The sequence below is a fragment of the Oreochromis aureus genome, linkage group 6 (genome assembly GCF_013358895.1).
Source record: "Oreochromis aureus strain Israel breed Guangdong linkage group 6, ZZ_aureus, whole genome shotgun sequence".
In the NCBI taxonomy this organism is placed as follows: domain Eukaryota; kingdom Metazoa; phylum Chordata; class Actinopteri; order Cichliformes; family Cichlidae; genus Oreochromis; species Oreochromis aureus.
Window position 1 is genome coordinate 25,878,767 of NC_052947.1, and position 17,769 is coordinate 25,896,535.

Sequence of the window (17,769 nt, forward strand, 5' to 3'; positions counted from 1 at the left end):
GACATACAGAAATACTATGTGAGGAAAGTTTTTTTCCGAAACATGTGAAACCCAATTAATGCAAATGAAGCTCTGCTATTGAAGTTAATTGAAGCAAAAGAGGGCACATGCCGCTTCTTTCTTTAGAGCCAGTGCTCAGCAAATACTTAATATGATCCTAAACTTTCTATTTCAGCTGTGGTGTTAAATTCTTTAATTCATCGCTGTAGGAGGAGCTGATCCAACAGTCGTGATGTTGATTTGTTCGCGCTTCCTCTTGTGCATGTCTTGAGGTTTGAAGGTGGAGCTAATGGAGTTCCTCTTGGTTTCATTTACTGTAAGACACACTTGAAATTCAGTTTTTTACACTTGCATCTCTGCTGTTATGGTTTCCATCAGTGGCTTCCCACAAGATCTTAAGTGTGTGATGTGAAAGATGATTTGGATCCAATACCTTGCTTTTTTGTGGGCTCTAGTCATCACGCAGATTGGATTTGGTAAGTTTGGTTGTGTTCCTCAGGCTGGTGGCTGGTGGTGGTTTGATCACTGGGTTTTCTTTCAGTGTGAATTGTGCATGTGGCACAGTGGTTAGGGTAATTTCTGTGCAAAGGAATCTGAAGTCACTTGAAGTGCTGGTGGATAAAATGATAGAAGCAAAAAAGAGTGGACTGGAAATCTGTGAAAATTGTCTGGTCAGATTTCTTGAACTTTTCTTGCTTTTTGTTATAGTGTGAAATTGAAATTTAGTCACTTGGCAAGTCTAATGTCTTTTACAATGATAGAATGTAATCTAGACTTCAAAAATACAATTTGTTTTACATTTTGCTAAACAATACTCTTCATATTTACTATGTTTGTTGCCCTCCACTGCAGTAATTACCCGTGAAATGTTTTGAAAATACGTGAAAATTATCTTTATTTTTCCAACACTTTAAAAAATGCTTATCTAAAATAGAAATGTAAAAAGCGACTAGAATGGTTTGCAAATCATTTGAACAATACGTTTAACGGAAAAAAATGTAGAGATAGAATCTTATGAACAAATTTTGAATTTTTAACATGTAACAGCTAAAGCCTTTAAAAAAAGGAGCGGTGGAACTAATTATGTTATACAATACTATCATGAGTCAGAGGCATACTCTTTCAAAAGTAAAGATGGGAAGTGGTTCACCACTTTGTGATCTTGGCGTAGGGTGCCAGTTGGGGGAACTGGTAACCTGAAAATCTGTCACATAATACCGTTTGGTTTGAGAAGAACATCCTTTTCAGTGAACGTCTTCCTTATTTCAACAAATTAACGCCAAACCACATTCTGCATGTAGTACAACAGAGTGGCTCATTAAAGAGTTTATTGTTCGCTAGAAACATTTTTTAGGTGCATACTGTCTGTATACATATACACACACATACACCTTCATTGCTGGTATTTACATTTTGCATACACCAGGTTTATGGAAATTTGGGCTAAGCATAAATTATGTTTAGTTCTTCTCTGTTTGTGATGTGCTTCTTTTTTTGTCAATTTGATAAAGCTCGCAGTGAGATTCGCTTCTTGAAGCAGCATGAGGGTGAATCTGTCGTTCTTCCCTGTGAGATTGAACAGAGGGACCCAGCGCCCTGGGGAGTCTACCTGAAACGCACCTGGCTGAATAATAAAGACGTGCTGTTTAAATACACCAAGGAAGATTTTACAGTTGGCAATTCTGCTGACAAAAGCCGCATTAGTGTCAGTGGAGACCCGAGCTTTCATTCTCTGAATATCACGATCTCTCAGCTGAAGGCCAACGACACAGACCGCTACTACTGCGAGTTTGTCGTGGAAAATCCGTCCTCTGCAGATGAAAAGATACCCTCAAAGACCGAATACTTCCTCCTTGTTGGTGCTGGTGAGTGTACTTTTTGATTTATTTTAGGTTTAGCGTTAAACTACACTTACACTTTCCAAACCTTATTACAGTACTAAGATGAATCTTTTTTTCTTTGGGGATGTAAAATGCGTAACATGGCGTCTCAGCAGTGCCACGAACATCTTAAAAATGTTAACAGAGCAGTTCTGGTTGTTTGTTTTTTCCTTTCATGCCAGACTCATGCACATAGATTTGGAACTTGCTCCTTACTAGTGGCATCATTTCCATTATATCATTTTTATTCCCTTTCCCTTTGGAGATGTCCCTGAGTCAGTGGACACTTATCCAGAGCACGTGATAGAGAGATGTGCTGGGGGTTCAGCGGTACTCCCCTGCCTCCCCGAACGTGGGGAAGGCTTGGCCGTGGAGGGGGTGATTCTAAAGAGGCAGAAGGGTCGGGGACCTGTAGAGCAGCTGTACAACTCAAAGCAGCACCACAGCGGCAGCCGTTCTTCCTCCTCCTCTCAGTTCCCTGTTGAGAGGGTCCAGTTGTCCTCTGCGCCCAGCCCCGGCGGCATCGCCTACAACCTCACCCTGCAGCAGCTGCAGCCAGACGACAGTGCTTTGTACAGCTGCCAGCTGCTTCTGCACGGTCAACCCGATAGCAGCACCAGCCTAGGGAGACGTGTATTCTTTATTTCTGTACAAGGTGGGTCACGTCACAGTGAGGGTTTCTCACCAGGTGACTTCAGCTGACTGGCATTTGCTGTTCAAGATGAAATAAAAACTTTTTTCCATACTAATTGTGAACATTTCTAGCTTTTACTAACAAAGCTGCCACTGATGATGTAATCAATAACACTGGGTTGCTGTGGGGCTTTTACAGCCAGCAAAGCTTATGGTCTGTATTAGTTTCACATCAACAATGTTCCAATGTCTTTTGCACTTTTTTTTCTCTGTAGGCATGTGAAAAACTGATAACACAAAGACAATAGCAGAAATTAATATATTGTGCATGTGAGATAAGTTTAATAAGGTGCTCGCCAAATCAATCTGATAACGCTAGTGATGTGAACAGGAATATTTCTGACTCATTTCCTTTGATGGTATCTGGTATGGAGGGGTTGTTTCTGAATGTAGTGTGAAGTATATCCTTTAATCTTATCTGCAATTCGGAAACAATTGAAAGCTTTTTGTTTTATTATTCTAATGAAGTCTCATTTTAAAGTTGTAATGATTTGTGTCATGATGTTCTACATTTCCCCCTCTGTAAACAGATATCCTCTAATCTTCAGCAGGTTTAGGGACGTGTACACTTTGTTTTTGAGGTTTTAAAGGTCATTGTGCTGTTTAGCATATCTCCTGCTTTTAATGTGCAAACCAAATCTTACCAGATGTTTGATAAGATTTTTTATTTGCCTATTTATGAACATTTAGGGGATTTTTTTATTCTTATCTTTGGAGCTGTTTATCCTAAAGTTTACAGAAGTTTTCACACTATCTGATATCCTTTTGAGATATATTATTCGAACTGCAGCTTAAAACTAAGGAAGTGACTTCTGATTCTGATTGTGTGTGTGTGCCCGTGTTGAAAGAAGGCGAATGGTGTGGAGTTTCACATTTTAAACACGTCTTCCTCTTTCGGCTTCTCCACAGGTGGTCATTGGTGCGGTTGCTCCAGTTACTCCTCTCTGCTGTACGTTTTGTCATCAGCTGTGGGCGTTCTCCTCCTCCTCCTGCTCCTCACTGGATGTGTGTTATGTAAAGTGAGTGTCTTTTTATGATTGTAATGTGCTACCTTGAGTATGCTCGTACACAGGGGCAAGAGAGTGAAATCTAACTGAAGCATTAGCACAAACAGCACCTGTTTGTTAAGATCATGCCTGATCTACAGCTCACCACAGAAACCACACTGGTTTCACAACTTTGTGCAGCCAGTTATCAACATGTTTGTCTTAAAGTTCACTGAAGAACACTTTCAAAAACCCTCTTCTTCTTCTTAGTTTAATACATTTGTATTACTTGCTTAAATTATAGGCCTTTATTTTTTTTCCAAGAAACAGCAAGGGTCGTGTCAGAGTCAGGTTAAGAGTTCCCACTAAGGATGTCGCCTTGAGAGAAAATGACAGACTTTGATTTTGACACAGGAAATTGAGAATGTGTGTTAAGTCTCTACCCTTCTGTGATTTTCTTTATTTGACTTCTCCTCCATTGTCAGGGCAAAGCACGCCACAAAGCACGCCGCAATGCGAAGTCACATAGTCCAGCGCCTATCTATGAGGAGATGAAGTCTCCCAGTCAAAAAGAGGCCCCTCTCCGTCTTAAGGAAATGGGGTGCTCCGAGTACAGAGACAGCCCAGCGAAGAGATCCTCGTCAGAGAACCACTATGAAACTCCAAGAACAGCTCTCAACAGCGTCAGAATCTAGAGCGACTTGTCAACTCAGCTTTTCAAGACACTCGCAACTCCAGTTAGCACACAGAAGAAAATGTTGCAGTTGGACATTTGTGCATGAACTTGGGTGGTGGGGGTCAGTTCACTTTCTGGTTTGGCGTAAATATTTTTCTGGCTATGTGCATCTTTTGTAATATTTTATTGATCTGCTGTAATAAAATCCATCTTGAAATTCAATGCTGGTTTGTCGTGATGTGCGTGCGGAGGTTTTTTCTGCACGTTGACAGAATTTCATTGGGTATTTAAAGATCACATTTGTCATCTTGTTTTTGTTGAGTCCATCCATCACCCTTTAGGGCACAGGTGTCGAACTCCAGGCCTCGAGGGCCGGTGTCTTGCAGGTTTTAGATGTGTCCTTGATCCAACACGGCTGATTTAAATGGTTAAATGACCTCCTCAACATGTCTTGAAGTTCTCCAGAAGCCTGGTAATGAACTAATCATTTGATTCAGTTGTGTTGACCTAGAGCAGGGGTCTGCAACCTTTAACACCCAAAGAGCCACTTGGACCCGGTTTCCACGCAAAAGAAAACACTGGGAGCGGCAAATACTTTTTGAAATCTAAAATGAAGATAACACTGTATATATTGTTTTTTACCTTTGTGCGAACATCTAAAGTAAGTAAGTAAAGTTTATTTATTAAGCGCTTTTCACAGACAGGCAGTCACAAAGCGCTGTACACAAATATTAAAATAAACAATACAATCAATAGACATACACAATGTAAAAGATCAAATGTAAATAATGTAAAGAATATAAAATACGTAGAGATGCTGAAAAGCATGTTCATGCAAACATCGTCGGGTCCGCCGTGGTATGTTTACATTGAGACTTCTGGTCCCGAACCTCTGCGCACAGCGTCTGCAAATCGGGGCTTTCATCTTTACGCAGGACTGTAAGCTGTCATCTGTCAGGCATGAACGGTGTTTGTCTTTAACATAGTTCACGGTTGAGAACAGCTGCCGACATAATGTGGATCCGAAGATCCATAATTGGCCTACCTGGGGTTGAAAGTCTCGATAAATGCACGGCGTTTCGGTGGGTACACCGGCTTCCGCGAGTGTGACGCTTATTTTGAGCGATGAAAAAAATAATAAGATATAATTTTATTTTTATATTTCAAAATCCCAATAATCTTCCAATTTAGAACTACAAGTTAAAAAAAAAGAACTAAACACAAATAAAATGCACTTCAGCGAAATACTTCTTCACCCGGAGCCGCAAAATAAGGACTAAAGAGCCGCATGCGGCTCCGGAGCCGCGGGTTGCCGACCCCTGACCTAGGGTGAGATCTAAAACCTGCAGGACACCGGCCCTTGAGGCCTGGAGTTCGACACCCCTGCTTTAGGGGGTTTCCACAGTGGATCACTAGTATCCTACTTTCATTATACTGAACCCACTGAATCATCTGAGGTTTTCCTCATTTCTTCCTTCGTGGCATCTCCATATTTACCATCCTTTATTCCATGTCTATCCTTTGCTTTGCTTCAACTTTTTCCTTTTCATACAACATTAACAACAAAATTAGCTCTTAGTCAAGTTTCCTGGAGAAACCACAATTGGCAGTGTTGATGTTTGACTAGTTCCCCTTCCAGAAAGCGTTCACATGGCACCATGAGGCCCAGGAAGGGGAAAAACCCCGCATGGCCTCAGGTCATTTAGTGCAAAGAGACAAACATGTACCTCAACTAAAGTGGAATCCTCTCTTATCTACTTTAAGAAGCTTAGCAGTGGGCTGTTTAAACATTCAACTCAGTAACCCAATTAGGCCCAAAGCAAGCACACCACACTCACACAAACCCCCCATGAACTGACTATGTTACTATATTTGCAGAGAGGGAGAAACTGTTAATATCTCACACCTGCCCAGGTGTCAACTCACACCACAACTGCAGGTGCACAACTCAAATTAACTGTGCAAAGAAACAGCTGAAATTCAAGCAACTCCATTCCATTTTGAAATGCATCTCCTGGACAGAGGGTGCAGCAAAACAGTCCACGTAGTTTGCTTCACACAATACATAATGTCCTGGCAACAACTCCACACACACAAAAAATAAAAAAAATACACAACACAAACAAAAAGACAATTTAGATGGACAAGCCCCTACATGTCACGAATCAGCCCACACAGACGAAAAACAGATAAGTGCTGATTAAAAAGCCATGCTGCACGTAATCAGTTCAAGCTGTAAGTGAATGCATGGAGGAAGAAATGATGTACGCAATGTTGTTTAGGGCAGAAACTGAAAGCATATCTAAAAGTTGTCTGAAGAAAGAGAGCCACACAAGCAGCTGAGCTCTGAGGGCTTTGATAGAGCACTGGCACGCTGGGCCCAGCTGTGACCAGTGTCACTGTCATTAAAACACACCACCTCATGGACATCTGCAAAGAGACAGGCCACACAAAAAGGCTGAAAGGACAGCCAGATGGAGGGGTTCATCAGATAAGCTGTACCTCATGTGTCCTTTTGAACCGTAGCATTAAAACACACCGTTCTTCTTTTCTCTGTGGGTCTGAATGGCGCTCTTCCTCATCACCTGAAGGGATGTTTTTTGTGAGAAGGGGCCCCCTTACCACAGAGGCACTCCAACAAGTATGTCACGTCTCTGGCTGGATGCAACTGAAGCAGAAAAGCAAAGAGCATAAAGACCAACGGTGGTGAAGACAGATATTTGTTACATGGACACATTTAACGTAACATGTTTATCTGAAAACAGGCGAACACCACATAGGTTTTTAACAACTATAACGTTGTTAACTAATTACATGTGAGGATATATTTTTCCCCTTAGGTTTCACTCAGGTTCATAGAAGTGAAGTGTGTTTAGATGATTCATATTTCTTTTGAAGCTGCTGGAGTTTCATGAACATACCAACTCCTTACATAGGCAAGTTTCTCTTGTAAACACTGAATTTTATTTATGTTTATTTCTTTGAATGATTGAGGCCCTCATGCCACGCTTAGATGCTGTTGGGCAGCAAACTGCAGCATCTCTGGATTAAAAGCCAACTTTGTGAAGCTGAGTTAACATTTTGTTTTTTAAGGTCTGGACTATTTTGGCGCCGACTGTAATGTTAACCGCTGTGTCTGCAGACACCAACGGTGGAGTGTACTGCTTATTTATTTCTGTGGTCTCTTCCTGCCTGCCATTCTCAGAATGACTAGTACCGTCTTTTCTATAGAAAAATAATATAACAAGAAGTGATCGTGAGCTGTAAACAGCTTTTTACCACAGTGCTGGTTTTTATTGTTGGGTGGTTTTGTCTTGTGCATGCTATATTCTGAACTTTACATAATTATCAGTCATCTGTGGTAATTCTGTGTTGGTGATTGCTGTGTATAAATTAACCAGTGGAAAGACAAATGCAAGAAGTGTGCATTTCTGAGTGTGTACTGCACATATAGATTAAAAATAATGGTAGTAAAAGAAGTACTTGATGTGGCACAGTATTTTCTTCAGCCTTTAAACCCAATCAGCTGTCACAACAGGTCAGTGAAAACTAAGTAATGATGTGGTTGCCATTATTGTGTGAGTCCATTTGGGTGATTGGCCCATGTATTATATATGAGTATCATACCAATCAGCCAATATGGATATGGTGCTAATGCTCCCTATGTGTGGTTAAATAAAATAACATATTTGAGAAAACACTTAATGTCAATGCTACTAGCAAACCCCTGACATCCCAAAGTGGTTCACTGAAGATCCCCTCAAGAACCTTTCTGGGTGTGCTACTATGACTACTCCTACTACTTCTGCCTGCCACCATTTTAATAATGGTTACATGACAAAGTAATTCTTCGAAGAAACTTTCTTCGAAGAATCGGTGGTGAAACTCTTCCATTAAGTTCTTGCAGTTATGTTCAACACATCAGTGTTTTTCACCGTTTGTGATGTTGGTTAGTTACACATTTCCTTTTGTTCGTGTCTTGAGGTTTGAACGTGGGCCCAACGAAGTTTCGCTTTGCCTCAAATGTTCAAAGTCCTGATCCATTTGCTGTATACTCATAGTTTAGGTCAGTAGATTACCTTCTAGGCTTCAATTAGTGCTTTGCGGTGGTGTAACAGTGCCTGGCATACCTGTGGGCTTTTGTCATCACACAAAGTGGGTTTGGTAAATTTCTTTGTGCAACTCAGGCTGGTATTTCGATATTTTGGTTTCAACTTTCAGTGGGAACTGTACGTGCAGCTGTGGTAATTTCTGAGCTGAGCCACAGGAAGTCACTTTCTTAAAGTGCTAGTGGATATTTTCTGACATTTGTTATAATATGATTTCAAAATATACTTTGAAGCCCAACGGCCATAGCGTCATAAGAATTCACACACACGAACGACCGTCCAAACTTCTTTTGATCACCACAGCAAGGACTAGCTGTGAAAGTTTTATAAAATAGAAACTCGTTTTAGTTAACTAAAAAGTTAAAGAAAGCAAGACTGTGATGATTATAAGATGATATAAACCAAACATACACGTGTAACTGAAAGCATCATTGATTTTCACATGTGCGTGGGTGTCGACGAGGTTTACGGTCAGTGCAAATGTTGGAGGTATTTTTACAACCAATGCATGCAGAAGAGCATCTCTCAAGGCTTACCACATGGAACCATAAAGCACATGCTTGAAGTGAAAATTTTTCATTTTCATTCTTCCTTCTCTTTTGTGGTATCCTCAGCCAACCACTGCTTATGTCAGGGAATCTCTGGCTTCTTCATGGCTCTTACAGGCTCTGAAGCATACGCTTTACATCAGTTTCTCAACAGCTATGAACCTTTCGTTGCATTTTTGTGTGCAAGTGTCTAATGACGAAGATGCCTGTCACTGACGAAGACAGGAGACATTAAAAACAAAGCTTGGTTTCATTACGTGGTTTCAGTCAGTTACGAGGATGTTTGCCTTAAAGTTCAGTGAGGAACACTTTGAAAACCCTCTTCTTCTTGTTTGTTTAATACATTTTTATTAGTGTTGAAATACAGTATTTTTTTCCCAGGTAAGTCATGTCAGAGTCCAGTAAGAGTTCCTGTTGAGAACGTCTTCTTGAGACAAACTTTGATATGGGAAATCGAGAGTGCGTGTTAACTCTGTTTTCCTCTTCTTTCAGTGAAAGTGGAAAGTGCGCCACCATGTGAAGTGACATCCTCACGTCTAAGAGGAGATGAAGTCTCCCAGTCAAACAGCAGCCCCCCCTCCATCTGGAGGAAATGGAGTGCTCTGTGTTCAGAAGTGAAGTGAAGAAATCTAAATTGAAACTACAAAACCCAGAGAAGGCCTCTCATCTCACCACCATCATAAACTACAACAACTTGTCAACTCATCTGGTCCAAACAAATTAGACTCCAGTTAGCACGCAGAATCTTTTCATTATATATAATATGTTTTGAATCTGGTGCATATTGCCAGTTTGTAAACATGTTTGCACTTGGGTATTTCTGTAAAAACTTTATTATAAATGAATTTTCTATTGTAGTGATCACAAGTACAGCATGTCTTTGTCCCATCATCCTCCGCTCACCCCCAACCAGTAGCAACAGAAGGCCACCCTTCCCTGAGCCTGGTTCTGCTGGAAGTTTCCTTGCTCATAGGGGGTCATATGGTTGTCAGGATTTTCTGTTTTCTTTGTATTATTCTAGTGTCTTTACTTTACAAAATAAAGCGCCTTGAGGTAACTGAACTGACTCGAAGTATTACTACAGTATGTTAAAGTAACACATTTCTGAGAACTCTCACAAGAAACTAAGAAAATGAAAATGTTGCTGTTAAACAAAAGAAATACAAGAGAAATTCTTGTATATCGATCAGAAGCATAATAAAGATTTCCCTTGTGTTTTTTTAAACCAAGACGTAAGATACTGCATGGTGCCTGTGATATGATGGAATTAACTGCAAATTAAATTGTGGTGCTTGCAGTTTAGTACAGCATTCTACAATGGAGGACAAGCTAGGTTTCATTAACTCTACATGTGTTGCAATAGTTTCTTAATTTGTATGACAGCCAGCCAAAGCACTGATAGCATCTAAACAGTACTATTGTGCTATTGCAGAGTAATGTATGTGATAGGAGGCAATCACATACATTATTCTGCAATACCCCCAAAACATCTAACCAGTACTGTGTAGGATATGGGGCTATTGCAGAATAATGTAGGTGATTGTTTCCTTGGTCTGGCTAAATAAAATAAAAAATGTGATAAAACACTCAGTGTCAATACTACTATGGCTGCTACTATAATTGTTTCAATAGCAAGCAAAAGCAAAATGCAACACTGAAGAACCTTTCTGGGTTTCCTTTGGGATCTTCTTGTTATGTTCTAGAGTATGTTTTAATAACTTTTTTAACATCTTCATTGTATTAATGTTTGAAGAGCGTAGCTTGTGATGTTATTGCATGCTTCCTCTTATTTGCATCTTTAGGTTTAAAGATAGGGCAAATGAATTTTCCCTTGGTTTAACTTCTGAGTCTTGATGCATTTACTATCTATACTGTGATAGTGGATTTCCTCCGGAGCTTAATCGGTGCTTTGTGGTGGTGTAAAAGATGTTCAAGACTGATTACTTGCTTTACCCGTGGACTAAGTTTGTTTGCAGCTCAGGCTAGCAATATGTCAATTTGATTTATTCTTTTAGTTTAAATGTTGTGTGAAGCTGAAGAGTGATTGTGGTCATTTCTTGACCACGGCAGGCCTCTGCTACGTGCAAGCTGTGCAAAGATGTCCCTGAGACAATCCAGCAGATAACTGCCGGCCACTTGGTTTTGATGTTCCATCTATGCCTGCGTCCTAGCATCTTGCACTCTGCTGTTATGTGCTGGATGGTCACAAGAGCATCTTTACATAGTCTGCACCCGGGGTCATGCCTGGTGTGATAGAGCCAAGCTTCTATCGATGTGGTTAGAACTTGTTCCTGTGCTGCCATGATTATTCCCGCTGTTCTGTCTTTCAGTCTAGCTTCGTCCAGCCATTAGTACTATTTTGCAACATCAGCCACTTCTTCTGCCTGCCAGTTCTTTCTCCCCTCCTTTCTTGCTTATTATCCCTGCAGGGTCCGCTATGTAGGGCTGTGGGTATAGGGCCTAACAGAGGATGTTGGTTGGAGGATGAAGTCTGTTTCTGATTGTTTGGTCACATTCATACCAGTGGTCTGCTGGGGGTCTTTTGTGGGACTATGGCCAGTAGATGCCAATCCTTCCATTAGTTAGGGCACACCAGGAGAGATTCACAGCTAACAGTGATGCTGCCAGTTGATCCTGCACAGTCAACCCGATAGCAGTACCAACCTAGAGAGACTAGCATTGTGTATTTCTGTACGAGGTGGGTCACATCACAGTTTCTAGCTTTTCCGAACACTATCAATATCACTGGATGACTTTTCATTGATTGGACTCGGTGCTCTGGGGCTCTGAAGCATATGGCATGCATCATGTTCCCATTTCAGCTTATTTGGCTGTGCAGTCAACTAATAACACGATCAAAATAAGACACATTAAAAAGAGATGAAATTCAAGTTTTACATATGGTTTTAGATTTTATGTGTGAGTAGGTTTAATAAGATAGCAGCAGAAACCTCTAATGGTACTGGTGATATAAACTGGGAGATTTACATATAATGGTATCTGATAGTGAGAAGTAGTAGCAGCGATGCCATGTAAGGGTTAAAGAAGTCAAAAGAGATGGAATAGTCTATAATAACTAATAACTACAATATGTTTTAGGTCATGACAGTATATGCAGCCATTAACTGTTGCTCATGATTTGTCTTGATGTGATGAAATGTTTGCAAATGAATGAGAAATCATCTGTCATTCATAAATGAAATGTTTTGTAGGATTTGAAATGTTTTTACTAGGTTAACTAACTATTAAGAATTGAGCAGAAGAAACTGACAGCAGCACAGTGTCCGAGAAACTGAATCTTGCAGGATGTTCTGGCCTTGCGTCTACTAGTTGTTCCAGTTTCTCCTCTCTGCTGTGCACTTTGTCATCAGCTGTGGGAGTTCTCCTTCTCCTGTTCCTCGTTAGATTTGTGGTGATGTATGCAATAGGTGGCTTTCTGATTACAATGTGCTGCTTTGAATATACATAAGAATGCACGTGCACAGTGGAAGTGTACTAAGTACCTGCTCGTTAGGGTCATGCCTGCTCTGCAGCTCACCACAAAAACCACACAGGTTTCTTGTTTTTGTGCATGCAGTTATCAGCATGTTTTCTTAAAGTTCAGTGAGGCATATTTTGAAACCCTCCTCTTCTTGCTTGTTTATTACATTCATATTAGTGATGAAATGCAGTCTTTTTTTTCAGGGTCAGGTCAGAGTCAGGTTAAGCTATTCTGAAGACTTTCTGTTGAGGATGTGGTCTTGAGAAAATTTGACAAACTTTGATTTTAACACAGGAAATCAAGAGCGTGTGTTAACTCTGTTTGTACCCTTCACTGATTTTTGATTTTCCTCCACCCTTCCTCTCTCGATGACTGTAAGCGTGAAGCACACCACCGTGCAGAGTTACATCCTGAACCCTCGATTTACCAGCAGGTGATCAAAGGGAAATGTCCCAACCCAAAACTGAGCCCCTCTCCATTTAAAGGAAGTGGAGTTCTCTAAATAGCAAAGAAATCCTCGTCGAAGAACTCCTGTGAAACCTCGACATCGTCTCTCACCAGCTTGGATGAACTCGAGCAACTTTAGCGAGCCCAAACATATAAATATATATACAATTACACAGAATTACAATAATTACTCAAAAAATGTACTTAATTACTCCCAGGAGAAAGTAATTCATTACATTACTTGTTACATTACTTTCATGTTACTGTAAAATAGCTGAAACTCGCTCTCTCGTAATTACTATTTAACAATATGAACCAACTCACTAGCTGGGCCCACGTCTTAATTTTAGGTGAGCAGCGTTTTTGAATAGATAAAGGCGAATGGCTTAATCAAGAACTGAGTTGGGGTTTGGGGAAGACCTCAATGGGGACTGGCAGCAGCTCCAGGCCTGGCAGATCCCCATGTGCTAATGAGAAGTGAAGGAGTTGTAAAAAGGAGATGGAAGGTGGAGCCCGAACATGAGAACAAACAACTTGTAGAACTGGGTGGGTGATATATGATATGATAGATGAGACCTGGCAGGGGTGTGTTTGGAGGCGTGGTCCCACTCCTGAATTTATCACCAACACAAATCCCTAGCCTAATCTAGAAGAACCGATTCTTTTTTTTTTTTTTGTCTGTCCCATTTGGTTCTTAAGCCGTCAGAATTGTTGTCTGAAGACCAACAAGGATACCAAATGGATTTATTTTGCCAAATGGATCATCATGGCATTGCCGTATTGGTCCATTTGATCAAACTTTGTTGTTATTATTTATTTTATTTTCAGTTGTTACAGATGGGACAGACATGACGGGGGATAGGAAAGGGAGAAAGAAAGAGAGGAAGGAAAAGAAAACAGAAGGGAAAAGGGACAGTGAGAAAGGGCACTTACAAAGACAAAGAGAAAAAAAAAAAAAAATCTCCTGGATCACCTGTTGAGAGAAAAAGAAGAGAAGACAAGCAAAAAAAACCAAACAAAAACAAAGCAACATACTAAACACAACACCATCACGTTAATCTAGCTGAGTGTGAACAGCAGTAAATACTAAATATTGAAAGTTGTTGTGCAGCACGCAGGACAGACAGCGCACAATGTGCTTTGAAGTAGCAGCTAAGAAAGGTGTAGTTTATGTCTACGAACAGTGAACACCCGTGTGCACACCTGTGTGGATCAACGCGCTTGTATACAAAAGGTTTCCCATGTAACGGTCTGCTAGAGGGTGTGGAGGCCCATAGCCCCGTCCCCAGGGCATGAAGCAGGCATGGAGGAGATCCAGGCTCCAGACATCCAGAGGACCCAGAGTGCGAGAGCCCAAGGAGTACCACCGGAGGGGTATCCGTGCCACCTTCCTGGGAAGGGCTGAGGAGATCCCCAGACGAGGGGGTCACCCAGTAGCCACGGAGCAGAAGCCAGAGGGGGCTGCACCGGCGTGCCCGCCGGCTCTGCCGGCAGCCAGCTGTGCCAGAGTGAACCGAGTTGCAGGCCCCGAGGCCGGAGGCCCGAGGGCCCCCTTTGCCCCGGAAGAGGCCTGACCGAGCGACAGGCACCGGGCCCCGCCAAGTAGCCACCGGGAGTGAGCTGGTGCATACCTGAGCGCCCAGCCCCGGACACCAAGAACCACCAATGCACCAACCCCTGAGGGCATCAGTTACCAGCAGGAGGGCATCAGTTACCAGCAGGGGGGCATCAGTTACCAGCAGGGGGGCATCAGAAGAACCGATTCTTGAAGATTCCCATCCCTACTCCCAGGCTCATAGACAAACGTATAACATTCAGTTTGGAATTGAAATGAAAATATTCCCAAATGTTGGAAACAGGTCTGGTAACTCATGTCAATTGAGTTTTATCTTCTGTGGGTGACATGAGTCTGATTTCTTTAAGTGAATCACCGTATATTCAATCTATGCGAGTCTTTTTGGACTGTCAGGACGACATCATGGACTTATTAGTGTTGCCGCATTTCTGTGGGTTTGGCTAATAAAGTATGAACTTTATTAGCCAAACCCTTTATTAGATGGAGAACCAGCTTCAGCAAAATAACGTTGGTGAAGTCTGGAGAGGCCTCAGAACCATCTCAGGCCACAAACATCAGAACTCTCTGCCTGGGAGGGATGTGAGGTGGGCAAATGAACTGAATCATTTCTTCAACAGATTTGATTCAGCCATGAGGCAGTCTCCAACATCGGCTGCAGACTCACCCACCCCCACTGCTGCTGTTCCACCTCTGACACCTCAGACACTTCACACCTCCTCTATTCACCCTGCTCACTCCTCCCCACCCCCAACAACAGCATCCAATACACACTCAACACAAGGCTCCAGCCTGTCTCTCTCAACCACCCAGGTTAGGAGGGAACTGAGGTGGATTAATGGCAAGAAGGCAGCGGGTCCAGATGGCATCAGCTCGAGGGTCGTCAGGTCCTGCGCGGACCAACTGTGTGGTGTGATGGAGCACCTCTTCAACCTGAGCCTGAGGCTGGGGAGAGTCCCACAGCTCTGGAAAACCTCTTGTGTTGTACCAGTGCCAAAGACTTCACGCCCCAAGGACCTCAACAGCTACAGGCCGGTGGCTCTGACATCCCACCTGATGAAGACCCTGGAGCGGTTGGTCCTGGCTCAGCTTCGGCGCCTTGTGAGCTCATCACTGGACCCACTTCAGTTTGCCTACCAGCCTGGCATTGGAGCGGATGATGCCGTCATTCACCTCCTACATCGCTCCCTCATTCACCTGGAGACCGCTGGGAGCACTGTGAGAATCATGTTCTTTGATTTCTCCAGTGCCTTCAACACTATTCTTCACTCGGTTCTGAAGGACAAGCTGGAGAACTCTGGAGTGGACCATCACCTCACCACCTGGATTTTGGACTACCTCACCGACCGACCACAGTATGTGAGGACTCAGGGCTGTGTGTCGGACAGGGTCGTCTGCAGTACGGGGGCCCCACAGGGAACGGTTCTGGCTCCGTTCCTCTTCACCATCTACACTGCAGACTTCTCCCACAACTCCACCCAGTGCTTCCTGCAGAAGTTCTCTGATGACTCTGCAATAGTCGGCCTCATCACTGATGGGGACGACAAGGAGTACAGAGGACTGACTCAGGACTTTGTGGACTGGTGCCAGCTGAACTACCTCCAGATCAACGCCAGTAAAACCAAGGAGCTGGTGGTAGACTTCCGCAGGCACAAACATCCTCCACTGCAACCACTGAACATCCAAGGTATGGACATTGAGACTGTGGACAGCTACAGGTACCTTGGTGTTCATCTGAACAGCAAACTGGACTGGACTCATAACTCAGACGCCCTCTACAGGAAAGGGCAGAGCAGGCTGTACCTGCTGCGGAGACTCAGGTCGTTTGGAGTGGAGGGCCCACTCCTGAAGACCTTCTATGACTCTGTGGTGGCCTCAGCCATCTTTTATGGTGTGGTCTGCTGGGGCGGCAACATCTCTGCTGGGGACAGGAAGAGACTGAACAGGCTGATCAGAAGGGCCAGCTCTGTTCTAGGATGCCCTCTGGACCCAGTGGAGGTGGTGAGTGACAGGAGAATGGTGGCTAAGCTGTCATCCCTGATGGACAACATCTCCCACCCCATGCATGAGACTGTGACAGCACTGAGCAGCTCCTTCAGTGGGAGACTGCGGCACCCACGGTGTGGGACGGAGAGATTTCGCAGGTCTTTCCTCCCCACTGCTGTCAGACTCACAATAAAGACCTTGACTGATCTAACACACACATCCACACATGTGCAATAATACTAATGTGCAATAATCCTTTCTGGCATCGTTGTATTTTTACTCAGTTGTATATAGCATTTGTATTCTATTTTTATCTTATTGTATATTTTATTCTATTTTATTCTGCTGTATATAGTATTTTATTTTATTCTATTCTGTACAGTTGTGTACTGTATTTATTCTTATCTTATTTTATTCTAATTTTTCCTTCACAACTTTTGCACTGTCCACTTCCTGCTGTGACAAAACAAATTTCCCACGTGTGGGACTAATAAAGGTTATCTTATCTTATCTTATCTTAACTTTCTTTTCGTTAAGGAATTGAAGTTTCCACATTTGATGTTGATACAGGTTAAGTGTATTGGAGATTTGGCTATTGCAGAAGCTATCACTGTTACATGAGTATGGGGCTAAGATTCAGAAAGTAAATGCACAGACGTACATAGCTCAACACACTTGCATGCTGTTGTTCAAGCATTACTGAACATTGTGCATGGTTTTATATTTGTAATGCGATAGAGTTGTGGGTATTTCGTGATAGCCTCTGATGTAAGCTTTTCAGTTGATTAAAAAATAGACGTGCGAGACAGTTTGGCAATCTCTTGCTAAATATATGATAGCAGTCCCACCTTCTAATAACACATATTTAAGAAATATTAAGGGCCACAGTTTCAAATTGTGGTCAAGTCAGCTCACACGTGGAGAAGCAACAACCTCAGTTTGTATCTTAAGGCAGTCTCTGCTGCAGCAACAACAGGAAACAACATCTTCTCCCCTCCTCTCGTCTTGCTGCACCCATGTCTTCCTCATTTTTATTTTTTATTTTTTCCATTGTGCTTTAGTAAACACCTCACTTTATAACAGCTGCTGGAGTCCCACACAATGAGGTTTATCAGACCAGTCGACAGCTGAGGCTGGTTCTATTATAAGAGTGTAGGATCTACTGTTTGAATAAAATCTTTATCAAATTTTGTGTGATGGTAGATATTAATAGAAGCTCAAGCTGATTCAGTTTTGGTCGTCACACCAAAAATGAAAATTAGCAAAAACGTTATATTATCAGTCATCAAATTTCACAACAATCTACTAGGCCTTGTAAGTCCTGCGAGTATAACATATCATATGAAAGGACATGGAGAAAGCTTGCCCTTTGGTGCGGGGGTTGCTTTGT

The 17,769-nt window shown here is 42.3% G+C and overlaps 1 protein-coding gene across 1 annotated transcript; it reads left to right on the forward strand.

Annotated features, from left to right (window-relative positions):
• The first annotated feature begins 302 nt into the window (after positions 1-302).
• On the forward strand, positions 303-4,457 carry LOC116320628. The gene is made up of 5 exons (XM_031740288.2): positions 303-476; positions 1,512-1,865; positions 2,146-2,535; positions 3,483-3,592; positions 4,045-4,457. The coding sequence occupies exons 1-5, from the start codon at positions 416-418 to the stop codon at positions 4,252-4,254; spliced, it is 1,125 nt and encodes a 374-aa protein (XP_031596148.2). The 5' UTR covers positions 303-415; the 3' UTR covers positions 4,255-4,457.
• The last annotated feature ends 13,312 nt before the right edge of the window (positions 4,458-17,769 follow it).

What these genes read in the sequence shown, in the direction of transcription:
- LOC116320628 (XM_031740288.2), top strand. Translation starts at nt 416, where the DNA reads ATGATTTGGATCCAATACCTTGCTTTTTTGTGGGCTCTAGTCATCACG. An exon ending in CTTCCTCCTTGTTGGTGCTG is followed by an intron (nt 1,866 to 2,145) that starts GTGAGTGTACTT and finishes TTCCCTTTGGAG; the next exon opens with ATGTCCCTGAGTCAGTGGAC. An exon ending in ATTCTTTATTTCTGTACAAG is followed by an intron (nt 2,536 to 3,482) that starts GTGGGTCACGTC and finishes GCTTCTCCACAG; the next exon opens with GTGGTCATTGGTGCGGTTGC.